Genomic DNA, 22,870 nt, shown 5'->3' on the forward strand with positions numbered 1-22,870 from the left:
TCTAGCAGTCCACTTACACTAAAAGAAGACATGGCAGAGGAGTAGGTCAACATTGATTCATGCACAGTGTCTAACAGTTTGCTTAGATAGTCAGGGACTCTGGTATATTTATGTGACCGTTAATACCGCGTGTCAATTTGATTGGATTGAAGGATACAAAGTATTGATCCCCTGGGTGTGTTGGTGAGGGTGTTGCCAAAGGAGATTAATATTTGAGTCTGTGGGCTAGGGAAGGCAGACCCACCCTTAATCTGGTGAACACAACCTAGTCAGCTGCCAGCGAATATAAAGCAGGCAGAAAAAACCTCAATGGACAAGATGGGCCTAGCCTCCCAGCCTACATCTCTCTCCTGTGCTGGATGCTTCCTGACCTCAAACATTGAACTCCAAGTTCTTCAGTTTTGGGACTCGTACTGGCTCCCTTGCTCCTCAGCTTGCAGATAGCCTATTGTGGGAGCTTGCAATCATGTAAGTTAATACTTAATAAACTCTTGTCTCTCTCTCAGTATATATATATATAAATAGGATGTATTATATCCTATAGGATATGTATCTCCTATTAGTTCTGTCCCTCTAAGAGAATCCTGACTAATACAATGTATGAACTAATTATACAGGAATTAGCAAAATTTGGTAATTGATGATAAAGAAGTTTGGGGAAGAGGTATGAGGAGAGACCTTTCTGGATAGGCATAGATTCTGGTGTTATTTATGTTCCATATGAATGCTCAAAAAAGGCCATCCATTGCAGAAAATGTTCAATAATCAGTACAAAATGTTCTATGGCTAATACTCAGCCTCTTTCCCTAGCCACGACAATGTTTGCTTTATGGGCTCATGATAATAGTGGCCATAGAGATTATACTATGCACAATAATTCAGGTTTTATTCCCCCTCCAACCCCCATGCAAAGCTGATCTTGTTAGAGTCATTGCTAGGTGCCCAAGCTTTCAACAGAAGGGACCAAAAGGAACCAACAAGCTACCTGATGGCAGGTTGCTTACGATGGATTCTTCCATCATCGGGACAGCAGTTTGATGTTTTCCTGCCCCAGTTTCTTCTTCATTACTATCCATAGATATACTGAATGCCTTGTTTACTATCATGATACCTGATATGGTTTGGATATATGTGTCCTTTAAATCTCATGTTGAAATGTCATTTCCTACCCCATTAATATATACATGTAACTACTATGTACTCACAAAAAATAAAAATGAAAACAGTTTTTTCAAAAAAGAAATGTTGTCTTCAGTGTTGGCGGTAGATCCTGGTGGGAGTTGTTTGGATTGTGGGAGGCAGATCCCTCATGAATGGTTTGGTGCTATCCCCTTCATTAGGGAACTCTAGCTCTGAGTTCACATGAGATCTGGTTGTTTAAAAGCGTGTGGAACCTCCCCCTTTTCTCTCTTACTTCTGCTCTCACCATGTGTGACACCTGCTCCCTTTTTGCTTTCTCCATGATTTTAAGCTCCCTGGGGCCTCCCCAGACACCAAGCAGATGCCAACATCATGCTTCCTGTAAAGCCTGTGGAATCACGAGTCTCGTGATTCCACAGGCTTTACAGGAAGAAACATTATTCTTCAGAGACAGTTTCAAGGAGAAGCATGTACAGAGAACCAACATGAGGTTTGACACACTTCTGGGTGAGTTTCTTGAGAAACACTTGAGTAGGTGCTATAAAAAGGGCTGGTAGGAGCTTCCTAGAGGTTCTTGAGACTTGCAGTAACTTCTGGACAATTAAACCTCTTTCCTTTATAAATTACCCAGCCTCAGGTATTCCTTTTCAGCAACGCAAGAATAGCCTAATACAGTACCCCATTTAACACATGATAGGTTTTCTTTTCAAGACAGGCAAAGCACCATCTTCTATCCCATATTCTCTTCTGCAACATGACCTTCACACTATCCCATGGGACTTCCTCCATTCCCTTGATTCTGGGGAAGTACTGTGACCACTTTGACCATTTTAATATTGCAAAACTGATGCTATGCCCTTAACCAACCTAAGCTCTCATTTCCTGCCTTTTGGAAGCTAGCTGCTGTGTATCATTTCCTGAGCTCACTCCGCTCTGAAAAGCCCTGGAGCACGAGATGCCAGTTGAAAAGAGAGAACAAGAAGCACCATGGCACCAGACATGTGAGTAAAGAAACAATCAGACATCTAGGCCAGTCAAGGCTTTTGATGACTTCAGCCCCAGCCATTATCTTTCTATAACCACATAACACTAACAACTGCCCAGTTGGTCCCAGTCAATCCACAGAACTGCCAGAAATAATAATGTTGTTTTAAGTCACTAAGCTTGAAGTTTGTTACACAACAGTACATAACTAGCACACCTAATTTTTGACCAGTGAATTCATTTTAAAACAAAAGGAGCATAGGAATAGGGTTCATACCCATGGGATTCACTGACCATTACATACCCCACCATTCTAAAGCAGTTTACTTAATTAGGCAGTAGAATGACCTATTGAGGTCTCAAATACAGTGCTAGATTGGACAGCTCAATGCGGGTTGTGGTGCTGTCTTACAAGATCGATATGCAATCTGAAGCACTATCCAGTGCCTTATGTCATATTTTCCATAACCAGAATACATATATCCAGGCACCAAGGGCAAGTGGCTTCTCTTACCTTTACCCCTAATGAATTTCACAGTTTTTTTTCATTCACCAAAGCAAAATAAGTGAACTGTACTGAATTGTCTGTTGGCAACTTGGGATTGTCACCCAGGCATTATCATTACCTCTTTCTAAATTCTCCTTCATAGCGTAGCAGAGTTTGCTAGTAAGAACACAAGATTTGGAAAGCAGAAAGAAGAGACCATTATTCTTCAGAGACAGTTTCAAGGAGAAGCATGTACAGAGAACCAACATGAGGTTTGACACACTTCTGGGTGAGTTTCTTGAGAAACACTTGAGTAGGTGCTATAAAAAGGGCTGGTAGGAGCTTCCTAGAGGTTCTTGAGACTTGCAGTAACTTCTGGACAAGGTATAGCCACCTGTTTTATTGCTGAAGACTGAGATATTTGACGACAGTTCCCCTGACTTTCTACCTCACCCTTCCAACAGGTATGTAAGCCTCGAATGACTTATATTAAACCTCTTTTACTTAGAATACAGAGTGTGACTTGTTTTCCTGACAGGACCTTAACTGATATACTTCATAACACTTAAGTTTTTATTCTGCAAATATATTTAACATTCAGCCCAAAAAACTGTTCATGTAGTACAATAAAGAACACAGAGTATACAGAATGGGAAAAAATTGTAACTAGGCAGTCACGTTCATTGTTGTCATTTGGGTAACCACCATCCTGAATCTGAAATCACTTTACAAACGTTGTAAGGTTGGTAAAAGTTATTAATTTGGCCTTCTTTCAATTCCTCAGACATGCTAAGTTAGCTCTTCTGTTCTTAGGCCTTCACCCTAATGTTTCACCACTGGTGAGTTCTTTCCCTGCTTTTCACAGGGCTGGTTTCTTCTCATCTTTCAGGTTTCAGCTTAAACATCACCACCCAGAGCAGGCTTCTCTGACCACAGCCTCCAAAGCTATGTCCTTACTCTGACACTTTTATCATCTATCACGGTACCCTGCTTTCTCCTTTTGTGCCATTTATTACAATTTTTCATTATATATTTGTCTGTTTACTTGAATATTGTCTATCTCTTCTATCAGACTGTAAGTCCCACAGAAGGCATGAACCATGTCTGTTTCTCTCACCATTGAATACTCAGCAGCTAGCACAATGTCTAACACACAGTATCACTCATTAAAATTTATGGAATAAATCAAATTGTTTGGCGTCTTGTCTTCTCAGGGATAGTGTTTAGCCTGTTCCTCCTATAAACCCAAGAGATTATCTTTTGTACTGCCCTTTTTGCACATGGATGACTCAGAGGACTTATCATAGAAATTAAAGTGCTTAAAGTCAGAAGACATCATTTGGAGTCTTATTCTTTGACATTCCTTCTTAAAATTCAGACTATCAGTCTCTATAAATATTATACTGCAAGTTAAGAGCATAAGTCAAATAACAAAAAAAGCTCATCATTTCCTATGGGTAATTTTGACCTGGTGTTAATATTTTGCAGACGTAGCTTAAAACATAGAAACAGAAAGAAACTGAAATGTAAGGTATATTAGAAAATTCCTGAATGGAAAAATTAACTTTAGAAGGGAGACAAAAGGAGGTATAGCCTTGTCTTGCTTTTAGATAGTTACTGAAGAGGCTTCAGACTGAACCTCTACTGTGGCCAAAATGAAGTTCCTACTCTTTTTCTAAATTTCCAGTTATGTTGGAACCTGTCTATGGCTTTCACCTCTGTCACAGTTACATTGAAAAATATACAGGAAAAAAACTTAAGGATGTACTCATATTTGTATACTTTAAAAATTTAGTCATCCATTAAAAGGCATTATTACTAAGAAAATTCTTACGACAGTCTGACATCTTCAGTACTGTACATGAGAAACTAATCGCATCATTGAGATACCCATCTCCTTAGCTGTTTCTATATGCAGATCTTGGAATGGCGCTTTCTCTCTAGACATTTTCTCCTGTTCTTTTCTAAAGATGACATAATGAGTCTCCTGGGCATCTGTGGTAGGAAGGAAGAACAGGGCAAAGGAAAAGGATGATAGTTTGGAACTATCAAATAAAATAAAACATCACTTAGCAACAAAAAACATTTATGTAACTGATGTCCTCATCCCTGTATCTTCATGGGTTCTAACATCAGCATAAACTGGTCATTTAAAGTCATCTTCATTATTATCATCTTGATAACATTACGTACTTTGTCAGCACAGAAAAAGTTCATGCTTTAACTAGATTAATTATAATTGCAGTACAAAAATTCTCTTTAAAAGTGTTAAACAAGTTTCCTATTGAAATTATCTAGCTTAGCCTTAGTTTACTATTATGTTTTAATATGGATTTACTAGTAACGACACTTTCTTTATTCATAGAAATGAATAATAACTTGAACAGTGCTTCTCAGTTTAAAGATGCTATCACATGTATTTTCTCATTTTTATCCCAACAACTGGAATAATAAAGAGCTAGAAATATCAACTAATTATAACAATAGATGCACTACCACGCATGAGTGGTTTTGTATATTTTTCAATAGTTCTTGAATATATAGTAAGTCATACTTGGGGAAATAAACCAACACACCAAAGTGAAGAGTATACAAATGTCCTAAATTTAATGTACATATCTTTTAAAGTATATTTATTAAATTCTATTACTTTTCTTGAAATAATCTTTAAGAATTTTTTTTTTTTTTTTTTTTTTTTTTTTGAGACAGAGTCTCACTCTGTCGCCCAGGCTGGAGTGCAGTGGTGCGATCTCAGCTCACTGCAAGCTCCGCCTCCCGGGTTCATGCCATTCTCCTGCCTCAGTCTCCCAAGTAGCTGGGACTACAGGCGTCTGCCATCACGCCCGGCTAATTTTTTGTATTTTTAGTACAGCAGGGTTTCACCGTGTTGGCCAGGATGGTCTTGATCTTCTGACCTCGTGATCTGCCCGCCTCGGCCTCCCAAAGTGCTGGGATTACAGGCGTGAGCCACCATGCCTGGCCTAACAAAATTTTTAAAGATGATCATCATTTCTGTTGATTTTTCTTAAGAATTCATAAAATACATCAATACTGTGGCTTCTTGGTTAATATTTTGTTACCCTTCTCCTATTTCTTTGCTAGTAAGTTCTTAAATTTTAGATTTTAAGATAGTGGATAGGGCTGAGGTCTGGCAAAATTTAAGATATAGGTAACCACAATGACAATATAATAAGCCATTCAAAATTGAGCATTACTTTTTTTGAGATGAGGTCTCGCTTTGTTGCTCTGGCTGATCTTCACACCCCTGGATTCAAGCAACCCTCTCAGCCTCCAGAGTAGCTAGGACTACAGAAGTGTGCCTCTGCACTTGGCTACTTAATTTTTGTAACGGAGGAAATAAGGCTGTTCTTTCTGTAATAATAGCTAGCATACGGTAGAACATATGTAGTACTATTTGAATTCTATTTTGTAAGATGTTATCAGAAAATGGGATTCAAATAAAAATAAATGGAGTGATAAACAACATGTCAGTAATGTAAGCAGAATAATACAAAGCAAAGATGGAAACGGATGACAAGACATCTTAATTTCTTCACAAAAGTCATTAAAACTACTTCACTGTCCTCCTTCCCTCCAGGGCCCTCAAGACATACATTAGGTTTTTCATTGTAAAAGTTTGGGATATCCAGAAAAGTATAAACAATATATATTTATTGGTCTTAATTATCTCAATTCTATCATACGGAGCTAATCATTGTTAACATTTTAGTTTGTAGCCCCCCATCTATTTTATATATATGTACAATTATATCTATATTATGTACAAATTATACTGTATATGTGAAATTAGGATTATATTGTATCGTGTTTGTATTTGGTACTTGTTTTGGTCATTACATATCCACATTTTCCTCTATCATCAATTAGTCTTCTAAAATAACAAACGTGTGGTTTTTGGGAGTGGGTAGGAAGACTGTCAAAATATATTCACAACCATGTAAATGATAATAATAGATATGATCACTTAAAAAAATCAATATATCTGTAAGAAAATTAGTATGCACATGAGATAGCTGGCTAATTAACAAATATATCAGTTCCTTATTAATATATACTTTAAAAAACTTTTCTTAGGCCAAGTGCAGTAGCTCAAGCCTGTAATCCCAGCACTTTGGGAGGCCAAGGTGGGTGGTCAGCAGTTGAGGTCAGGAATTCGAGACCAGCCTGGCCAACATGGTGAAACTCAGTCTCTACTAAGAACAATTAGCCAGGTGTGGTGGCGTGTGTGTATAATCCCAACTACTCAGGAGGCTGGCACAGGGGAATTGCTTGAACCTGCACCACTGCACTGCAGCCTGCATAACAGAGTGAGACTCCATCTCAAAAAAAAAAAAAAAAAAAAAAAAATCTTAAATTACAAGTGTTACTTTGCTCTTTACATTGCATAGTCAAATTGTCCTATGAAAATACCTCTAACACTTTGGTATATATTCTTCTATTTATAATGTGATTTTCAATCATCTAAATAGCATCTTACCATATAAATTCATAATTTAATCAATCCCCTTTCATTGGGCATTTATTTACTGTATTTTATTATCAATAAATGAACATAAATCTTGTTCTTCGACAAAATCACGCTAAATTTATTATACCCTATTCTTGTATACATATATATATCATTATTGAGGATTCATGAATTTCAAATCTTAACTTCTTTGGACTTCAGTTTTCTTATCTGTAAAATTAGAGAGTTGGTTCAGAGTTCTAATTATGCTCCCTTTCTTTTAAAAAAAATTACTATAAAGAGTTTTCATGTGGAGAGGGCATACACAGAATCATACAGAGGAATTCTGTTTCTGAAATACCTGTTTTACATCAAAATTTGGGGACAAAGTTTGCTTTTTTCCCTGTTAAATAAAGTCTTTGGGGGAAAATCATTATTTCTGAGTGTGCTGCTTTGATCTCTGCCTCCAGAAATTGGGATTTATTTCCCACTGCCATTAGGATGCAAGATCCTGATTAAGAAAACTTACTAAGTTTAAGAATTTTAATTTAAGAACTGGTCTTACATTCTTAAACAGGATATTTAAAGTTGCCTTTTGCCTTGGAATCTAAACACACACATTCCACTCTTTTCACTGTTTCACTCCAGAACTTGTTATTGGTTAAAGTTTGTTTGGTTTTACTAACTCTTTTCTTTTTCTTTTCTTTTTTTTTTTTTCTTTGAGATGGAATTTTGCTTTTGTTGCCCAGGCTGGAGTGCAGGGTGCAATCTTGGCTTGCTGCAACTTCCATCTCCCGGGGTTCAAGCGATTCTCCTGCCTCAGCCTCCCAAGTAGCTGGAGCTACAGGCATGCACCACCACGCCCGGCTAATTTTGTATTTTTAGTAGAGATGGGGTTTCACCGTGCTGGCCAGGCTGGTCTCGAACTCCTGACAGGTGATCCACCCACCTCGGCCTCCCAAAGTGCTGGGATTACAGGCATGAGACACCGTGCCTGGCCGATTTTACTAATTCTTTAATCTGTCCCACCTCACTGGCTACAATTTTGTGAAACTTCTATCTCCTTTTTTTTTTCTTTTTTTTTAAGATGGAGTCTTGCTCTGTTGCCAGGCTGGAGTGCAGTGGCGCCATCACCACTTACTGCAACCTCCTCCTTCCGGGTTCAAGCGCTTCTCCTGCCTCAGCCTCCCAAGTAGCTGGGATTACAAGCATGTGCCACCATGCCCAGCTAATTTTGTATTTTTAGCAGAGACGGGGTTTCACTGTCTTGGCCAGGATGGTCTCGATCTCCTGATCTCGTGATCCTCCCGCCTCTGCCTCCCAAAGTGCTGGGATTACAGGTGTGAGCCACTGCGCCTGATCCTATCTCACTTCTTTTGCAACTAGAAGGCCAAGTTCAGCCTTTATAAACATACCCACAGGAAATACTGACCACTGAGTATAGTAAATTTATATTTTTCGTTTATATTTCTCATTCACTTTACATGCAATGGATAGTTTTTAGTTTTACAATCATAAAAACGACCACAAATGCTCCGCATATGTTCACATTAAACACACTATGAACTTGTTCTTTTTTTTTTTTTTTTTTTTAAGTTTTTTAAGATACAGATTTCTTTTTTTTTCTCTTGGTTTTTTTAAGACGGAGTCTCGCTCTGTCCCCCAGACTAGAGTGCAGTGGCGCGATCTTGGCTCACTGCAAGCTCCGCCTCCCGGGTTCATGCCATTCTCCTGCCTCAGCCTCCCGAGTAGCTGGGACTACAGGCGCCCGCCACGCCTGGCTAATATTTTTTTTTTTTTTTTTTTTTTTTTTTTTTTTTTTTTTGAGACGGAGTCTCGCTCTGTCACCCAGGCTGGAGTGCAGTGGCCGGATCTCAGCTCACTGCAAGCTCCGCCTCCCGGGTTCACGCCATTCTCCTGCCTCAGCCTCCCGAGTAGCTGGGACTACAGGCGCCTGCCACCTCGCCCGGCTAAGTTTTTATATTTTTAGTAGAGACGGGGTTTCACCGTGTTAGCCAGGATGGTCTCGATCTCCTGACCTCGTGATCCGCCCGTCTCGGCCTCCCAAAGTGTTGGGATTACAGGCTTGAGCCACCGCGCCCAGCCAATTTTTTTTTTTTTTTTTTTTTGTATTTTTAGTAGAGACGGGGTTTCACCGTGTTAACCAGGATGGTCTCGATCTCCTGACCTCGTGATCCGCCCGCCATGGCCTCCCAAAGTGCTGGGATTACAGGCGTGAGCCACCGCACCCGGCCAAAGATGCAGATTTCACGGGTGGAAGAATAAAACTGAACTAAAGGCAGCCAGATTTTTCTACCACAGAGGAGCAAAAGAAAACCGGATACACATAAATTTTAGTTATGGCATTTCAAAATCCTAAATAAACTAGAAAGCTCGTTTTTCCTACAAAAATTTATTTTTGCTGTTATGAGCAAACCCTGTCAGAGTCTTGATACTTTTTTTTAAATTCCAAAATTGACGCAAAGGCTACCAAATGTAGTAGAAAATGAAATCGAAAAATTTAAAAACGATTTCATTTCTACTTCCTACATCCAGATGGCAAATAACTTTTCCTTCACTTTCCTTTGTCTTCCTTTAATAAATTTAAGAATTTTAATTAATGTTTTTAAAAAGGGCTGCTTTCAGGTTCAGAGACCAAAATTGGCACAGTTAGAAAGGAGGTCACCAATGCGGTCAAATAGGGACTCGCTCCGCCGCAACGCCTCTGGACCTCTTCATCTCTCTGGCTGGGAAAATAAAGCGGACAAGCTCTGAAAAACGCCCAGGACTAGACTAACTGTTAAGAGGCCCTGCACCCTCAGTTGAACATTCCTTCAAGAGTGCCCGCGGACCTGGCCAGGGGTGTTCAGGCAGGTGTCTGACTCTCGTGGAGTGTGTCTTGAGGTTCCCTTTCTCCTCGGTCCCGAGTGGCCTAAAAATTAAAATAAGAAAATCGGCGGCCTGAGAGAACTTTGCAAACACACGTGCAGCATCTTCTCTGACGCTTAGAAAGTCCGTTACTCGCGCGGAGGCGAACCCCTCCACTCACTGGGAGGCCACCAGCCCTACCTAACGCCACGCCCAGGCCGCCGACAGGCTGACCCGGAAGTGCTCGGCGGCGGCTGCGGCGACGGGGGCGCGGCCTAGCCGGCGCACCCGCGCGCGCGCTCTCCGCGGAACTCCTGCTGGCGGCCAGGCTCACGCGGAGGCGCGCCTGAACAGTCGCGGCCGCCGCCAACATGGCCGAGACCAGCGAGGAAGTGGCGGTGCTGGTGCAGCGGGTAGTGAAGGACATCACTAACGCCTTCAGGAGGAACCCGCACATGTGAGTCGCGCGCCTCCGCCACCTCCGAGGGTCGTCGGGAGCGGGCGGGGGCGGGGCCAAGCGTCCACCCGACCTCGGGCGGCGGGCTGACCACGGGTCCTGGCCCACGCGCCCTTCTAGGGAGGAGGCAGAGCCGTGTCGGGCGCCGCTGGCCGGGCTTTCCGCTACCGGGACGCGCTGGCGGACGAGTCCCTAGAAGTGACCTCGAAAAATCGAAACGGAACGACTTTCTCTCTCCCTTCCCACCTTTTCATAGGAGTTCACGAAACTCCAAAGACTTCCCCCGTAGGTCCACATCCTTCCTCTGTTTAAGGTACACGGGCGCACGCAACAATGTGGGTCTGTGCATACCTTGTAAACACAACTCTTGAGATTCATCCCGGTCATTGGCAAGGGGGTAACCGATCGTCTTAGTCTTAATGAGCCCTAAACCCCTCAGTTTACTAACTAAAGGTGGTTTGAGGCTGCTTTTGACTTTCGCCTTACTTGCCACAAAATTGTAAATTGACTCCGATAAAACATTGTGTTTTGAAGGTGAACGGAGCATTCTCAAGAGAAGCTTCTGTGGGCGCGGTGTGGAGTCTGGGATAATGCAAATGAAACCTCGATACTTTTTAGCATAAGCGGATTCATAGTTACAAGGAGCATGTTAACTCATTTTTATCCCAGCACTGCTGCCCTCTTTAACGGGACACTGCAGAACTGACACATGTATCTCTTCCGCTTTACTTGAAGTACTCTTGGAAGATACCACAAGAGTCTACTTTTTGTAACACTTTGCTTTTGTGTAACAAGTGAAAAGAAAACTATTAGAGGGAGAGATCTCCATTATACAAAGGTGTAGGGAAGAAGCAACAGTGTACCTCCTTTCCCATACCTCTTCCTCCTCAAAGAAAAGAAACATGGCATTCAGTTCTGCATTATTTTCACTTTAGTTGTTTTTGGAGTTTATTTTTACTTTTATTCTTTAGACTGGAACTCAATTTTTTTTTTTTTTTAAGTATTCTAACAGGTTCAGCTTTTCTGCCTAAAAAAGTTGCCAAACTTGTATCTTACCAAAGTGTTCTTTTCCTCCAAGGAGATGATTGTAAAAGAGTTAAGAAGCTCTCGGATGTTTGCTCCCTTGTGGCACAGAATTGGAGACGTGCAACTGTGCCACATTAAAAACAAAACACTGCTGGCCTCAAAACACACCTGCCACCTCTGACAGCATCCACTTCCCTCCCCCTTATGACTGCTGCCTTTTTCAAAATGAGAGTGTTTGGAATGATTTCCTGGCAGTATCCATAGTGGTTGCTGAGCCTTCTAAAGAATGCTTTGATGCCTTGCTGTATATCAGTCTTTGGATTTCTTTTTGAGAATGGGAGCCTTAGTGCAAGTAAAGGACAACCTCAAAAAAAAAAAAAAAAAAAAAAAAAAGTTGGACAAATCAAGAGTGTATTTTCTCATCACTGGTATTATTTTTCTAGAAGAAATTACAGCAGAGATGAGAAGTCTAATAAAAAATATCGTAATCATCTTATGTTCTCTTCTTTGAGGTAGACTAAAAGAGCATCATTATATTTGAAGAAACCAAGATTGAATGTTCATTGGCTTGGCAGTTTAACAGTGCAGTTTGGAACACGTCCCAGTTTTTGTGGATCACATTTACGGAAACTCTTAAAGGACTTTAATGCCCCTCCCTAATCCTTTTTCTACTGTGAAACCTCATCAATATATTCTCAATGTATAATTTATTAGTAATAAGGGTTTGGCTCATTCGAGATTTAAAACTTTGAGATAAGTTGGATATTCGGAATAATGAAATGATTTGTAATATGGATCTTAAACATTTGAATAGCTTACCTCACTGTTTAATACTAGTCATCAGCTATATTTGAGTACATATTCCCCACAGTAAAACTATTTTCAATAATATTACTATGCATCTTTTTAAGTGCTTTATAATTTGGGTTTTTGAAAATTGCCTGCACTTTCTTCCCTTAATTTAGCCCATTTACTCCCAAAATAAAGAGGCTGTGTTTCTTTTCTTTTTTAAAAAAAAGCATTGTTTATCTGTGACATTTGTATCTAACTTTACTGTATCTAATTACACATTCAGTATTATAAAAGTTTCCTTCTCCAAACTTAAGGTCGGTTGTAATTTTATTAGCCAACATCTACTTCATTAAATACACTGTTTGTTTATGTAGAAATATTTAGCCAGAAGGAGTTGAGGATGCAGTGGTGAGATGTGGGTGTTGTTACTGTATGATGTGAATAGGTACCTTCTCAGCCTCAGTGTCCTCTTGATCTTGTGAGGCTGATGAGAACACAGGAAAGTCACCTCACACAGTGGTACTTAGTTGCCACTCAATAAATATTAGACCTTCCCTGAATCTCTATTCCTCACCAAAAATATATTGGCCAAATAATTGGTGAATATGAAGCACTTTATAAACTGGATAATACTATATAAATGCTGTTTTTATGGTTGACTCTTAGATAATCATATCGGATTCTCTAAAACGGTAAACTTGACCTAGGGATAGTCTTTAACTTAGTGTATGGACCCTGTGCTAGTGTAGAAGACAACAGTTTACAATGTAAATAGTCATGTTAAAATTATCTTATTCAGCAAGTTACTGTTTTTTCTATTAAATATTGAACTCTCCCTGTTTATGAGGTGTTGTGGGTACCATCTTTACTATGTGAAACAAGTTTAAAATACAGTTCTTGAACCCAAGGCACTAACAGAAATTTATGTAATGGTGGAAATTTTCTATGTCTGTGCTATTCCCTATGGTAGCCACTAGCCATGGTAGCTATTGAGCAATTGAAATGTCCCTAATATGGACAGGAACCAAATTTTAAATTTTATGTAATTTAAATTAATTTGTACGTAGTGGCTCCATGTGCCCAGTGACTACTGTGATGTGTAGTGCAGGTGTAGATGAGACCTAAGACCAACTGCATGAATAGTAAATTAACACTCCAAAGTAGTTTATAATAAAAGCTGGATAGCAGCATGGTGAGCAAGTGCTATAGGAGTCTAATAGAAGTGGAGAGGAGGCTGGTTATGTCTGGGATAGAACTCTAAGTGGAAATGGGTTTTAAGCCGAATATTAAAGTCTGGGTAGGATTTGTAGTCTCAGCGGGAGCCAGAGACCTCCATAGGGAACAGTGAATTGACTTAAGCAAACTGTGACTGAGAAGGTACAGTAGGGCCAGATTATGGAAATCCTTGACTCTCATTTAATTTCTTTCATTCCATTTATACATTCTGCAAAAGATTACCTCTGTTTGACAGGCACAATGCTGGTCTCTGGGTATACAGGGTTCAAAGCTGGGTGGCTTAATGAACAAACCAGACATGGTCCCTGTCCTAATGGGATGTTAAGCAGTCAACATACGGATTATGAAAAGAGTCAGAAAAAGTAAGAAGGGTACTTAGATTAACAACATGGAGGCCTAATTTAGAGTATGAGGTCAAGATAGTTCTTTCTGAGGCAATAGCATTTAAACTGAATGAGACATGAGGGGTGAAGAAAAGCTGGCTCATGGATGCACACTTTTAAGGCAATGGGTAGGCACCAGTGAACATTATTTAATAAAGAATAATGAAAGGCAGTTTTAGATTGTCTGCAAGGTGAACTGAAGAATAGAAAGCCAGAGTCTACTGGGCTTCTTGTATCTGATTTTTATTTATTTAAATAATAGTGTAGTATAGTGTAAAAATTTGAGTTTAGAGTTTGACAGTCTAAGCTGTCAAACTGGATTTGAATCTTTGCTTGTCATTTATTAACTGAGTAGACAGACAAGACTCTTCATCTGTAAAATGGGATCAGAATTCCTACTTTATGAGATTATTGTGCAGAATAAAATAGTATATGTAAAACCTAACCGTGCATGGCAAATAACAAACAATAAACAGTAGTAATTTGTGTAGCTTTTTCTAAATAAGGTCAGTAATATAATTTCAGTGAAACATTAAGTTGATAATCTTTGGAATTAATGAGAAAGCCTATAAGGTTTCTGAAGTATCTAAATCACCAGGAGAATTTTAATTATCAATATGCAAGGGTCAGTTCATTTAGATGTTTTACTAGCTTTCCTTTTTGGTCATGCTGGAAAGAATTCCATTTCTTTTGGGGGGTGGGAGCAGAACAAAACCAAAATAACTACTGTTTAGATTTAAAATGTTTTTACCATTTCCTGAATCCTTGGACTGTTTTCTGTTTGGTTGCTCCACATTACAGGATTCAGTTTTAGTATTTGGGTACCATCCATCTCTCCCAGAAGGTAAGCCGGTTGATACAACTTTTGTGGATAAGTGGCTGTATTCTAGTTGGTGGTGTTTCTGAGAAGTATAGATAGGACAAGCTATCTAAACATGAGGAACAAAGTCAGTATCAGTGTTACATGAACTGTGAACATCATCTGGAAGCCAGTGAATGGATCCCCATTGTGATGTGAGGCACTCAGAGAGATGTATCATAGTGTGATCTTAAGTAAATGTGCTGGTTTATTCCACATTGCTCTGCCTTTGGAGCAGCCTGTGATGAAGGTAACCTAAAAAGTGAGTACCATTAGAACTTGATTGCCGTCCCAAACCATTATATCTTTAAAAATCCTACGATCTTCTTAGTTATGCAGGTAATCGAATACCTTGTTAAATACTAGGAATATAAATGGCCAGAAACCTCACAATGTAAAAGAGTGAAATTTATTGGTAGTGAAAGAGTGCAAACATTGCTCTCATAAGACTATTTTGTAAAGAAATAACTAGAGATATGTTTGATATTTATAGCACATTCATTGCAACCATTAAAAATATCAAAATTGATTATGTGGGAAAATATTTAATGCGGATTGCTCAGTTTTTTCCCTAAAGGATTATAGAATATGTTCAATATGATCCCAGTTTTTGAAAATACTTAGGAAAAAAGGATGTATACCCAGCTGGGCACAGTGACTCACACCTGTAATCCTGACACTTTGGGAAGCTGAGGTGGGAGGATCACTTGAGGCCAGGAGTTTGAGACCAGCCTGGTTAACATAGTGGGACTACATCTCTCTCTCTCTCTCTCTCTCTCTCTCTCTCTCTCCCCATATATATGTATATATATATATAAACTTCTTGAGCCCAGGAGTTGGAGGCTGCAGTGAGTGAGGATTGTACCACGTCACTCCAGCCTGGATGACAGAGCAAGATCCTGTCCCCCCCCCAAAAAAAAAAGATATATACCCAAACATGTTAATAGCTAAAGAGGGATTGCAAGTGACTTTTAGTTTTTGTTTTTGTTTTTCCTGAGTTTTCCCAGTGTTTCTTGAGTATAGAATTAGAACTTAAATTTACAGAAAAATAGAAGGAATTGATCTAAATCCTGTTTTGCTCTTTGTTCTAGTTTCGTGGGTTTAGGCTAAGAATTAGGAGGCCCCGATTCTTAACTTAGCCACTAGCAATATGACCTTAGGTAATCCTCATAAACCTCACTGGACCTCAGTTTCCTCATCAGATTAAATGACAGAGAAACGCAGTCCCTTCCAACTTTAAAATGATTCTGGAAGGAATCCTATTCGAAATTGGCTAGAAAAAAGTGGACTGTGACTTATGGGATGAGACACAGAAGTCTGAAGTCAAACACACGATTATTTGGAAGCTTACTGACCTATCTGTCTTTACAAAGTACATGTAATGTGTTTTAGGAAGCAACATAACACTGTATCTTAGGGTCACATAACTTGACAAAGGCTTAAATTCTTTGCCTCGGCTTTCCATTATCTATTAACCAACACACTCTACTGGTGGACTAAAGGCTCTTAAATGGATTAATGGTACTGTATTTCATCTTTGCCTAGCATTTTGTAGTTTGCCACTTTCTTCACGTGACATTATTTGGTTTCCATAACAGGCAGGGAACATACTATTCCTGTATTTCAGATGAGGGTACTGATGGCAAGTGACTTGCCAAATTCTCATTGCTTGTCAGTAGATAGCATGGAAACTAACTAGAACTCTGGACTTCCAATCAAGTATATTTGTCTTTACACCCTACTACCTCTTTTCATGTGTTTTCCCCCTAGTGCGCTACATTATCTGTTAAGACTGTTTTTATTCTCCTTACATGAAAATAGCTGCTAAGTTTCTCAGTCATAAAATTTGAAAGCTGGGTGAAATCTAGCCCATTTTCCTTACTGGAGATATAATACAATTCTACCATTTTACAGATGAGGAAACTGAAGTCTATAGAAGCCAAAATGACATGATATTGATATGTATGTATATGTGTGTATGTGTATATATACCTATTTCCATCCAGGACTTGGACACATGCTGTTTTCAGTATACTTTATTAGGAGAAAATCAGAGATAATGTTTTTTTAGAGGGTCAAGAAGTGAAAACTATTAATTTGAATATTATCACTAAAGTACAAGGATAATCAGCTTTTCAGGAAGCAGTTATTGGGTACCTGCTATATCCAAGCCATTCTTATTTTATAAAGTATTTCTTGAAAGAACAGACAGTCAAAGCAGTGTGTTTTTTTATTGTGCCAGATGGCTCTTTTCTGTAGTTTAGATACCAAATTATTACTTGGGCATTTTAATCCTAGTTTAATTAGTGAGCAAGATAGGTTTTTATATTGTGAATTTAAGTTAAAAAAAATCCCCCCAAAAAACAAACCATACCTGGAAACAGGATTCTTTTATTCTTGTTACTATAACATTTATATTGTTGAATCTTGCAGTTCTTTGAAGTGTTGTAAGTAGATTATTATATCTCAGAGAACAGAATTTCCTGAAATAATCACATTGAGTTTATTTACTTATTTACTTATTTATTTTTACTTTATTTTTTAATATTCTTCATGTAGTAAAACACAAACATCAGAAAATACCAGAGATTCAGTCATATATTAGTCAAATATAACCAGATATGGCTAGGGGTCATAATAATGAATTAGATAGATTTCAGGATACCACCAAATAGAGATGCAAAAATATATTTTGAAATACTGGGCATTGACCTCACGTACTCTTTCAGCTTTGTCCATATTCTTCCTATAGGACTTTGTTTATATTATTGGAGTGGTAAAGTGGTAACATTTTATTATGGATATTGACACAGCTCCCCAGCAAGACTTTAGCTCTTTGAAGTCTGAGACCACTTTGCTTTATTCTTTTTGAATTTTAAAACCTAACAAAGTACCCAGTACATTGTAGTTAATCAGAAAACTTATGATAGTATTGATATAGTATATCAAAACACTTTTGAGTCAACTGAGCCAATTGTAAGGATAAAAACCCATAGATCGCACAGCCTTCTTGAGAGTTAAATTAGCTTGAAAGAATTGTTAGTGTCTTGCAACCCCTAAGATACCCTTTTTATTGATAAATCCCTGTGTCACTAATGAAGTGATCAGTAGAAAGTAGATTACCTCTAAGCTATCCAGTTTAGTTTCCAGGAGGGGGTTGATTTTAAATCCACAGCCTCCTACCAATTTGTGATAGTGGCCGAACAAAAAGACAGGGTGTTTCTCCTACTTTGTAGTTGAACCAGTTTCCCTCTTTTTAGGTCTATCAAACCACTGTGGTTTTGGTAAGGGGATGCCAGGGACATAATACATAATATCACACACAAATTCCGAAAACCAGTTCATCATTCTGCTTTTTAAAGACATGTTTAAAATATCTATATAGACACTGTAAAAACATTTATTTCAACTACTCTAATTGTTAAAAAGTTTCTCATTATTCATTAATTAAACAGAGGACATTCTGATTGAGAAAGGATCCTTTGTGTAGGCAAGAATTATAACTTCCTTTAGAGTTGAAAGGCATGTGAGTGTGTTTTGCACACATTTTTTATGTTTGCTGGCTCATTTACTAAGTAAGTCAAATGCCACACATGTTGTTTATTAAATCTCTGCCTTTAATGCAGATTTTCAGCTTAAGTTGAAGTGGATTGAGGGATATAGATGCTACCACAGATGAAAATGATTGAATTCTGAAATGTATTTTATGTTTTAACATTTGGGTGATTTTTTAATTCAGGAAAGTATAAAGAAGAAAAAATGGCCCAAAATCTCACTGATAAAATAACTTTTTTTGATTCTTTGTTTCTGGTCCATATGCATTTATTAGCAAGCAAGCATAAACACATTTGTTAACATTAAAAAAATAGAAATACATACAAGTTATTAGATAATTGAAACTGTATAAAAATAAAATCCTTCCTTAACACCTTTCTCTCTCCAAAAATGTCTTGTTATCCTTCCAAGAAAATTTTTAATGCATTTATATATCTTCTAAAGAAATTACACAAAAGAATTTGTGCTGTACACTGTGTTCAGCATTTTGCTTTTTGGTTTTTCTTTTAATATATCTTGGCAACTTTTTTAATATCAGCATATGCAGATCTACCTTATTGTTTTTTAATGGCTTGACTATGTGGATGGGCCATATTTATTTTACTAGTCTTGTATTGATAAACATTTAGATTGTTTCTAGTTTTGTTGCAACATTGCAGTGAACATCTGATTCATATATTTTGGTATGGGATAATTTCTGAGCAATTGAATTGCTGGATCAAAGGTATGTTCATTCAAAATTTTGAAAGACTTTTTTTTTTAAGTTACCATCCAAAGGCAAGACCAGTTTTCACTCCTGTCTACAGAGAGTACAGCATACTCGTTTTCCCATACCCTTGCCACTATTAACATCTACCAATCCCAGTAAGTGAGCTAAATAATATTTTCAAGGAAGGGGGAAATATGTGGGGTTTTTAAAATACTCTGAAATTAGAAAAATGTTGAAAAGGTTAGTATTCTTATTTTTAATTCTTTTTTATGTTTTACATATTAAGAGATGAAATTGGCCTGATCCCATGTCCTGAAGCTAGGTATAACCGGAGTCCCATAGTCCTGGTTGAAAACAAACTGGGTGTGGAGAGCTGGTGTGTCAAGTTCCTTTTACCATATGTCCACAACAAGCTCCTTTTGTACAGAACAAGAAAGCAATGGCTGAACAGAGACGGTAAGTATGAATCATATTTTCTTCTTTTAGTTTTTAAAAGCGACACGGAATATACTAGGAAGAGCCCTTGTCTGATCAATGCCAATCCAGGTTGGCATTCCTGGATTCTAGTTCTGGCTCTTCTGTTCACTGTCTCGGTGGGTGCTAACCTTTCTGTCAAGTGAGTAGTTTGGACTCACCTGTACAAATTTTACAACCACAGTGATTATATGGAAGCCCTCAAGCAGAATTTCAGGGCACCTCCTGTAACAAGAGCAGTTCACATTTTATCTGTTTATTTTTTGGGGTCATTTGTAAGATTTAATTTGAAGGAAAATAATCTGAATGACACTGAAGAAGACTCTAGTCCCTACAGGCTCAGTCTCTGGTTTCTAAACCTTTAGTATTTTATAGGCAGCAAAACTAATTTCCATAGCAGTCCAGATGAGATAAAGTAGGCATGATGGGATGGCAGTGGTATTGTGAACCAGCCCAGTGATTTATGGATGCGCCATTCCGCTGCAAATTCCAACTGAGCTCTGGCCCTTTGTGTACTGTTCTTGTGCTGAAATGAGCAAAACAAAACTATCCAGCATTTGCTTCTTCCATTTCTCTCAGACAGTTTTTTTTTTTTTTTTTTTTTTTTTTTTACTGCATCAGACAATCCCTAATCATTCCATCTGGTCTCTTTTCTTGGTGTTCTGCCATATTTAGCCTCCATGTGTACAAATTCTGTTTATCGTTGTATGCCCACCTCAGGTCTCACTTTTTGGGAGAAGACTCATTTAACACCACATCCTTTACTGTTTTTGTAAAGCTTCTTCCCCTTCCCTCGTCCGACAGTACCTTCAAAAGCGCTCAGTATGCCTGGAGGCTGATTTTGAATAAGAACTTTGTTTCCTTGAGAATTTTAGTTGCCAGTTTGGTAGCCATTACCAAGGGTCTACTTATACCAGATGGTGTCCTGAGTACTGTGGGGGATAAAAAGATGAATAAATACATGGTCACTTTATTCAAGAAGCTAACAGTTGAGTGACAAACAATCTCTTTGGGGGTGAGAGATGTAGAGAAGATTGTTGCCTGTTGTATGACATACTGATTTCCTTGAATTTCTCTCACACTATCTGTAACATACTGTCATTAATTGGTTAATAACACTTTTCCCTTTTTAGACCATAGAAAAAGACTCTGAAGGTTTAATGAGCAGTGGTTTCTATTTTCTGTGTGACTGTTTCACTCAATCCTTTGTTATATATTTTCTTATTAGAAGGCCGTGCCTAAGTTTAGTCATAGCCCAAATTTATGGCATAAACTTTTAAGGCATGGGTTTAGGGATAAACTTAAAGGTAAGCAAGTTTATCTGTTGTTAGACCCTCTTTAATTCTGCATTCCATCACCGTGCTGTAGTTTTCAATGACACTGAGGTAAAAAGTAACACCATATGGTGCCATCAAGTTATTTTTTGTCAAAGCCGTATTGTTTATGTTCTGGTGCACAGAAATGTGTAATCGAACCAATGTATAACTAACTTTAGTTGGGGGATAGAATGATTATCTTATAGAAAAGAAACTGAATTTTAAAAAGTGAGAGGCTATAGTTGCCCATTTATGTATGCTAGCTCAACCTACCCTCTTTCTGTGGTCTTCCAAGTCCTCTTCATTTCTCTTGTTTTTGTCTTTCTGGACGCTGTATTGCAGGCTTTGCTGTGTCTTCTTACCACGTAGTTTTAATAGGCTCAAGAGGAACCTTGCAGAAGATCAAATGGTTAAGCTCACTCACACAAATAGCTGGCATCTAAACTTTGAATTCAGATGCAACTGTGCATGTGTACGAAAGCAGCTTTTGATTTGATCCTAGCCTGTGTCCTCATGGAAGCAGTTTTTGATTTCACTATTTTGAGGGGGATGGATAGTATGGTATCACATACTACTCAGGTTATATATTGTATTATCAGTAAATATAAGGAAGTGAATTTTGGGTTTGACAGAAAAATATATCTGAAAATGCTGAAAATAAAAGAGTATTCTGCCAGACTTATGAACTGAAGCAATTAGAGCACAGAGGTGAATCTTGCTAAGAAAAACATGTCAAAAATGTTAGGAAAAACCAATTATTTCATTAAAATGCTACACCTTTAAAACTGTTATAGAGAATATACACATAAGAAGGCCCAAGTGAAGAAAGCTGACAATTTCAGTAACAGTTTTTGAATGTCTGTCTGTGTGATCAATCATGCCAGAATCCTAGGCATCTACCTAAAAATGTATTCTGCAAATGAAGGTGACCTTTACTCCTGGGATAGACTTTTTTCTTCCTAACCAAACTGAATTCTTGTTTTCATTAACCTGCTGAATTCCTTAGATGTTTAGGAATTATCCCTGTTTAGTTAGTTAGAGATTGACTTTTGTTTGTTTGTTTTTTAAGTCTGCGATAGTAATACCCACATTCAGTTTGGGAGAGAACTGATTCTGTAATTCTGATGTTTGAGAAATCCATAACAGAAATAAGAAGCAGGAGGGAAGACCACAGCATTGGAGTTCTTTCTGGACAGAGCTCTCTGGTGCAACTCTTCAGATGTGCCTCCTGCCATCTTTTCTTGCTCCTCTCTCTTTTCCACAGCCCTCACTTAGTCTGTATCTGAGCTCTCTCTTTAAAAGCTATCTTTTGCGCTCCATTTCTTTGGCTGACCAGGCCTAGACAAATTTTATTACCTCATAACCAGTCTACCCAATTTCCAGGCTCTTTTGTGACCCATGTCCATCATGCCAGTAGCCAGTCATTTCAGACATGCTTGAACAGCGTTTCTTAAAAACAGTTTGACCGACGCTTTTCTGGAATACATTATATGCTCATCTTATTTCATGATACACACAGGATCAATGTAGAGTTGAAACTCCTTAGCATGGTATTCAAGGCCCTTCACGGTCTGTCCCCAGTCTTTCCTCCAGTTTATATTCAGCATCAGAGGTTGCAGATTCTCAACTTGGTGTGGCTTGTATAATGTCTTAAAAATTACTTTTTATTAGTTGGATAAATCTGATTTCTGTCTTCATTTGAAAAATCATAAGGCTTGGTTGAGTATACGACTTTCTACCTGGCAACAATTGGCTGGGACATATAGCCTCTACTCTTCTTAACTGGGCACGTCTGTTCCAGTTTATCACAGCCTTTTCAAGCTCTTGAGACACTGTGGCAGAGTGTTAGTTGACACTTCTTGTCAAATTTCCTTTGGTGCTTTTTTGACATTCATTTGAACCCTAGAAGCATTTATGTTAGCAGCTATTTGATACATATGTTCATTGCAGCCACAAGCAACATTCTTCCATTCTTTGACTCTATGTGTACTACTGCCTTACTTCCATGCCTTTGCTGAGGCCAGGCTCATGTCTTAATGTTGGCATTATCAGTGTGGTTGCCAGCACATGCACGTGCATGCACATGCACACACTTAACACTGTGAAGCCTTTTTGA

General features: G+C 38.5%; 1 protein-coding gene and 2 long non-coding RNA genes across 9 annotated transcripts in view; 2 read left to right on the forward strand and 1 right to left on the reverse strand.

Moving 5' to 3' along the window:
* LOC105498651 (uncharacterized) overlaps window positions 1-10,153 on the reverse strand; it is a 34,931-nt gene extending 24,778 nt beyond the window's left edge. The window contains exons 1-2 of one of the 2 annotated variants that reach the window (XR_011612473.1): window positions 9,932-10,153; window positions 4,446-4,606 (exon numbers count right to left, since the gene is read on the reverse strand). This is a non-coding gene — a long non-coding RNA (uncharacterized lncRNA). The remainder of the gene's footprint in view (window positions 1-4,445; window positions 4,607-9,931) is intronic. The other variant, XR_011612472.1, reaches the window with a different exon arrangement.
* A 92-nt stretch (window positions 10,154-10,245) lies between these two features.
* LOC105498650 (protein prenyltransferase alpha subunit repeat containing 1) overlaps window positions 10,246-22,870 on the forward strand; it is a 50,534-nt gene continuing 37,909 nt past the window's right edge. For 4 of the 6 annotated variants that reach the window (XM_011770872.3, XM_011770873.3, XM_011770875.3 and 1 more), the window contains exons 1-2: window positions 10,247-10,404; window positions 19,251-19,420. In XM_011770872.3, the coding sequence (XP_011769174.1) occupies window positions 10,319-10,404; window positions 19,251-19,420 (256 nt within the window). In that variant the 5' untranslated portion in view covers window positions 10,247-10,318. Of the gene's footprint in view, window positions 10,405-19,250; window positions 19,421-22,870 lie in introns of those variants that run through there. The other 2 variants (XM_011770876.3, XM_071077689.1) reach the window with 2 other exon arrangements.
* Window positions 10,415-12,434, forward strand: LOC105498649 (uncharacterized). The gene is made up of 2 exons (XR_011612474.1): window positions 10,415-10,717; window positions 11,947-12,434. It is a non-coding gene; the product is annotated as an uncharacterized lncRNA (long non-coding RNA).

The sequence above is a fragment of the Macaca nemestrina genome, chromosome 14 (assembly GCF_043159975.1).
Source record: "Macaca nemestrina isolate mMacNem1 chromosome 14, mMacNem.hap1, whole genome shotgun sequence".
Lineage (NCBI taxonomy): Eukaryota > Metazoa > Chordata > Mammalia > Primates > Cercopithecidae > Macaca > Macaca nemestrina.